Source organism: Phaethon lepturus, unplaced genomic scaffold, assembly GCF_000687285.1.
Source record: "Phaethon lepturus isolate BGI_N335 unplaced genomic scaffold, ASM68728v1 scaffold52243, whole genome shotgun sequence".
NCBI classification, from domain to species: Eukaryota; Metazoa; Chordata; class Aves; order Phaethontiformes; family Phaethontidae; genus Phaethon; species Phaethon lepturus.
Genome location: NW_010529329.1, coordinates 2,470 through 8,601, shown reverse-complemented (window position 1 = coordinate 8,601; position 6,132 = coordinate 2,470). Strand labels below are relative to the sequence as shown.

At 54.5% G+C, this 6,132-nt stretch overlaps 1 protein-coding gene across 1 annotated transcript; it reads left to right on the top strand.

The window, feature by feature from the left end:
- Positions 1-1,135: 1,135 nt before the first annotated feature.
- Positions 1,136-5,880, top strand: LOC104618330 (ephrin type-B receptor 1-like; the record flags this gene model as incomplete). Its single annotated transcript, XM_010283895.1, has 2 exons — positions 1,136-1,200; positions 5,199-5,880. Coding segments are annotated over 2 exons (747 nt in total), but the record flags the coding sequence as incomplete, so codon positions are not given.
- Positions 5,881-6,132: the final 252 nt, after the last annotated feature.

Below are 6,132 nucleotides of genomic sequence, written 5' to 3'. Positions count from 1 at the left end.
GCAAAGGGAGGGGTGGGAAGATGAATAGGAGTCTTCTATTTCCCGCTTGTGATTGCTGGAGCAGGCGTGGAGAGGTTGAAAGCAGCAGTTGGGCGGCGGTTCATATTCCTGGGCTGATCTTTATTTCCTGACCTTTATCTCTCTGGCTGCACCCCTTTTCCCTGGCGCTGCAAAGCTGCCGTGGGTACCGGGGCCCGCGGGGGATGCTCAGCTACGCCAGCCGGTGGCGGCGCATCTCCTCCCCCCCATTCGGTTGAGACACGGGAATCGAGGAAATTAATCTGCGTGTCTGCTTGCTGCAAACAAATAAATAAAACCTGGAGGGTTTTTCCCATCTGTTTCTATATGTTGTTGCTCTCACTATTATTCTTGTTGTGTGTTTTTTTTTTTTTTTAAAGACTAAAAGTAAGGAAATGTCAGCTGTATTACAGCTTTTAAATATTTCCCACCAAATCCTCCATCAAAAGACCCCCAGCACAGGACCACCGCTCCACCAGCATGGTTTTTATTCATGTATTTGAAATCACTCTGATAAATAATAACTGTGTGCAGCGGCAACTCGGGGCACCAGACAGATGTAGTGCGTAAAAGGGGATGTCTGGCACTGCGCAGCGAAGCAGGCAGCTGCGAGCGGGTCGGATGGGACCTGCCGAAAAGTCCCTGCGGAGGTGCTGGGGGAGAGGGTGAGCTCTGCCCGTGGTGGGAGACTTCCCGCCAGCCTCTTGCTGCTTCCAGGGAGTTGATGCAAACTCGCTGCTTGGGTTTAGACAGGGTTTTGTATGTGCACGAAATGACTCCATGAAATGCAGCATCCTCCTTAATGTTATAAGTCTTTTTTTTTAGTTAGTAACGCTATTTCCCTTTTCCAGGCTTGGGAGGGTCAGAGGTGGTGGCAGTGTGGCTTGGCTTCAGGCCGTGACTCTTTGCAAAGAGTCTTGTCCTGCACCGGCTGCTCCGGAGTGAAGCTGCCCTTGGTTCATTAGATGTATTAGGGCAACTTTATTTCTGAGCAGCTCCAAGGGTCAGATGCACGCTCCGTGAGAGCAGCTGAACATTTTCCTGTGACTCCGTGCTCATAATGTCATCAAACACGTCAGGAGTAACTCGTCTGCTTTTCCTTTTCTTGTTTCCTCAGAAACTTTGATGGATACGCGGACGGCGACGGCCGAGCTGGGCTGGACCGCCAACCCTCCTTCGGGGGTAAGTGCCACTCGTCCAGCTGATCCTTCTGTGACCTTGCGGGGTTCACAGTATTTCTCTTGGAACACAGGTGGGGAGCCCGGGAAGTCACAGCAGGAGCAGCCGTGCCCCATAGGGCTGGTGTGGGGCAGCCAGGGCATGGCTGCGCCAAGCTGCACGGCAGGTCCAGGGCTGAGCATCCCTTCCCTGAGCTGGTCCTGGGGTCTTGGTGAAGATGGAGCTTTTCTCCATCCCTGTCCCCCTCCCAGGTGAAGGGTCCAGCCCCATCACCGCTCTCCACCCCTCTGCTTATGCCTTCCCTCTCCTTGTGCCAAAAGGCTTGTAATTAGGAAACATTAGCAGGCTCAAAACAGCTTTCATACCTGGAACATCATCCATAATTGCACTCGGCAGTGCTCTTCCCTGGCTGTTAATGTCACTTTTATGAAGTAATGAGGAACAAAACACCCTAAGGCACTTAAAACATCTTTTTTATATAATATGAGCCTTTGAGGAATGGAAGCATAAAATAACCTGACTCGCATTCCCCTGGCAGAGAAAGTGAGAGGTGGAGCTGGTGGGGTGAGGAGCGGCGCTGGGAGGGGACGCGAGCTAATGGATGGGCATCGCGGTGGGACAGGCAGCCGGTTGGGCAGGGGTGGGTACGGCAGCGGGGCCTGTCCCCGGGCCCTCCAGGACGTGGCACTGAAGGGGAAAGGAGGCCAGCCCACCCCTTTGTTAGGATGTGACTGGTCCTCAAAAGAAATGAGGTTGCACGCCGTCGCCAAAGCTGAACCACCCGTGCAGTGGGCACGAAATCCTCTCCAGGCAGGTCAGAGGCCCTTGAAATGTGGGACTTTGCCACTGAATTGCTTTGGGACAAAACCTGGGCCCGGATAAGTTGCTGGCAAAATGCAGGGGGAGCGCAGGCAGGTGAAGGAGACCTGAAAGCCTGCGCGAGGCCGGCGGGGAGCTTGCGTGGTAAGGCGCGGCGGTCTCGCCCTCTGCGGAGCGGCAGAACGAAGCCTCTCCCCAGCCCACATCCCTGCATCCCTCCGTCTGCACCCATCCAACTCTCGCTCCTCTGAGAGGTACGGGTGAGTCTTCTCCTTTACCAGGCCGTGTATCAGATCTTCCACAAACTATTCTAAAATACCAAGTCCTTTATTTAAAAGACATAGAGTCAGTCTGTAGCGTGTGTTGGAGAGTGTGACTTCCCTTCTGAAGTCCCCTTGCTTGTGTGGACTGAGCTGTTCTTTGTAGCATCAGGCGCTTTGCTGGGTGGATGTGGAGCATCTTAAGGTGTATTTGGACTCCTGGCGTGAACCCACTGGTAGGCATCATGTCCCAGCTGAGGAAGGTTTTGGAGTAGGCTGGATGCGAGTTGAAAATAAGCAACGTCTTGCTCTTGCTGCAGGCTTGCTGTAGTCTTCATGAGCTGCACAGTTACAGCACTGAGTTTTAGGGTTTGTCCTGTTTAATAGTTCACAACAAATATTTGAGTGCAGATTTGTGCCGCTTCTTGGCTTGTCCGGCGGTGATGGCCAGTATTTGGGTGAGGCTTGTCCAGAGTGCGGGTGCCAGGGAGGGTTTGCAGACCGTGACCCATCCAAGCAGCCTGGCGTACAGACGCTAAGCTACACGTGGGGATTTCTCCTTGTCTTGGTGTCAACAGAGACCCCAAATCTACTTGGTCTTTTCTTGTTTTCAGTCTTCGGCTATCGAAGGCTGTCACCCTGGGGCTGTGCTATTTCTTTGTCAGCCCAGACTGCTCAAAGCTGGAGTAAGAAACCAACAGCTTCCCCTCTGCCCTGCTTTCCTCCATCCAAAAACTGAGAGTGCGCTAGCAGCCTTGCTTTGGGGCTCAGCAACAAGCCATAGCATCGCAGGAACCAGCAAAGAAGAGAGGGACCAGAGGGGGAAGCAAGGAACCGAGAGGGAGAAGAGCAGCAGCCATCTATAAATGGGACCTCCCTGCTACCTGGGGCAGGAGGGAGGAGATGGGAGGATGGGAGAGGGGCTCCCGGCTGCTGCTGGGGCGTCAGCTCCTTCTCCCAGGCTCCTCTCATCTCTCTTGGGGCTGTGGAGGTACAGGGATTTGATGAGCCACCTCTCCTGATCCCGGGGTTGCCGCCGACATGGGCTCTGTGCAGGCTTTGGGTCCCTTTGGGTGGTGGTATCCCTCCGTGGCGTGCTGAGCTCCGAGAGCGATTGTTCACCCCAGCTCACAGATCGTTCCCTGGGGCTCGGGGGGGCTGCGGATGCCAGCAGGGCCTGTGGTCCCCAGGGACTGGCTCCGGCAGGACGTGGGCTCTCCTTCTGCTCTCCCTGCTGGGCGTGCTTCAAATCTCAGCAGAGACAAAGAACATCATTGTCTTAATCCCCATCTCCCTGTGAATTATTTAGTGGGATCTCGTCCAAACGATGCATTTGTCGCTGTTAGAGCATGGGTGGCAGCAGCCGCTGGCACCCCGGGGCTTTCCAGCCACAGGGACCTGCTGCTCTTCAGCACTCAGCCCAAGGGGTGCCCAAGGGAGCATCGAGATCCCTCCCGTGCGCCTGGCCAGGGTGCAGGAGCCGTTGGGTGGGATGAAGAGGAGGATTCCTGCGGCAGAGCAGTGGGGCCGGTGTTACGCTGGCGGGCGAGCGCTGGAAGAGAGCTCGTTGTCGGGCGTTAATTGGGTGCCGGGGCTGCAATGCAAAGCCTGGATGGGAACTGGAAACAATACCAGACCACTCGGTGGGGGAGGACCTTGCAGCTTTCCTGTGTAAAAAGGTGTCTGGTGGTGAAAGGGCTCTGAATCGGCATGTCTTGTCCAGGGTGGAGAGGGTTTTTTGCAGCACTGCTGCAGCGCGGGATGAGAAGGGAGAGCACTCGGCTGGATGCATGAAGTTTTATCGCTCGTTTGGTAAACACGGCTTAACAACGACATGCAACCTTGAGCTGTGATCTTTGCTTAAGCTTAGCGGAGACGAGTAGGTGGACCCGGGAGCAAACGTTCTGCTGTGCTTGTTGGCAGCGTGCAGAGGACCCTGCTTTGAAAACAAAATAAAAACCTGCATTTTCTTTTACATCAGGCTGTGGTTTGCAAGGGGGAAGCTTGGGGAGCAGGTGAGGAATGTGGTGGTTTAATAAAAAATGGAAGAGGGCAAAAGCTGTAAGGTTGTGGGGTTCATCGTAGCGCATCAGCTCTTCTGGAAGACTCAACGGGGCAGGCTGGCATCACCTGTCTGCCGTTGTGCCGCCATGTAAGCGCAAACGCGCGTGAGCACTGCTATAGCATCACTTCTGGAAATTATGCATGATATTCAGAGTGCTGCTTAAAGATTGCCATATGAATAATGCTGTTATGAGGAGACTGTAAACATGGATTAGTTAGAATGAATGGAGTATGAGGTTGTAAATCTGTCTGTAGGACTCTAATGCCATCACAGACTATTCACAGTTTGCTGCTGTCCCTTAATTGAAATTGTTGCCTGGATTATATTAATGCCCTTCTATAAATCGAATCGCAAATCTATATTCTTTCTCTCCGTGGCGGTAATGTTTTATTTAGTTTTCTTTGCCCAGGGAAATGATCCCATCGTGCTGAGAGCCTGAGGTCAGGCTCGCTCTCCAGCCCACGTGCTGGCTCAGGCTTTAATGAAGCTGTAGCCTTGTGTGCTGCTCTCCCTCCAACCTCCAGGTGCCTGGACCATCTTTCTTCCCGGTTTTACATCTTCTCAGGGCAGCTAAGGCAGTTGGCCACATGGAAAAGATGTTTTAGCATCAGCTGGGCGTGATGGGGAGAGGCGTGCAGGGGCAAGAGGGTGAGGATTTCGTCTGGTGCTGGCCTGGGTGGTGGTTCTGCATGTGCATCACGCTGTGTGTCCACGACCGTGTTCCTAGTCCCCTCTGGGGCTTTGGGATTCTCCTTCCAGTCCTGCCCTGTGCAGGGCGAGCGGCACCTCTGCAGCTCACGGGCCACCGCTGATCACTCAGCCTCCCTCTCATCACTTCTCCCTTCTCCTTTCTGCAGTGGGAAGAAGTCAGTGGCTACGACGAGAACCTCAACACCATCCGTACGTACCAGGTGTGCAACGTCTTCGAACCCAACCAGAACAACTGGCTCCTCACCACGTTCATCAACCGGCGTGGAGCTCACCGCATCTACACCGAGATGCGCTTCACTGTGCGGGACTGCAGCAGCCTCCCCAATGTCCCTGGTTCTTGCAAGGAGACCTTCAACCTCTACTACTACGAGACAGACTCTGTCATTGCCACCAAGAAGTCCGCCTTCTGGACGGAGGCACCCTACCTCAAAGTGGACACCATTGCTGCTGACGAGAGCTTCTCCCAGGTGGACTTTGGTGGCAGGTTGATGAAGGTGAACACAGAAGTGAGAAGTTTCGGGCCCTTGACCCGCAACGGCTTTTACCTGGCTTTCCAGGACTACGGGGCGTGCATGTCTCTGCTGTCCGTCAGGGTCTTCTTCAAGAAGTGCCCCAGCGTGGTGCAGAACTTTGCCATCTTCCCGGAGACGATGACAGGAGCGGAGAGCACCTCTCTAGTGACTGCCCGTGGCACCTGCATCCCCAACGCCGAGGAGGTGGATGTGCCCATCAAACTGTACTGCAACGGGGACGGGGAGTGGATGGTCCCCATTGGCCGCTGTACATGCAAGGCCGGTTACGAGCCGGAGAACAACATGGCCTGCAAAGGTAAGGTTGGCTTTGGGGAACAAGGCACTTTTTATTGTTTTTAAGCTTCGCTTAACAAAACGTTCGTCCCCAAACGAGCCGTTTTGGGCAACGTCAGTTGTGAAATCGGCTCTGCACCATTTACCTGCCCTGAAGGAGTTTTGCTCCGGGGACCAGGCAGGGATTTGGGAGCAGCCATCAACCTGCGGCTTCTTGGTGCGCTCCGGTCAGCGGCCAAACTCGGTGAGCAGGGCAGCGCGGGGGAGGGGGCCC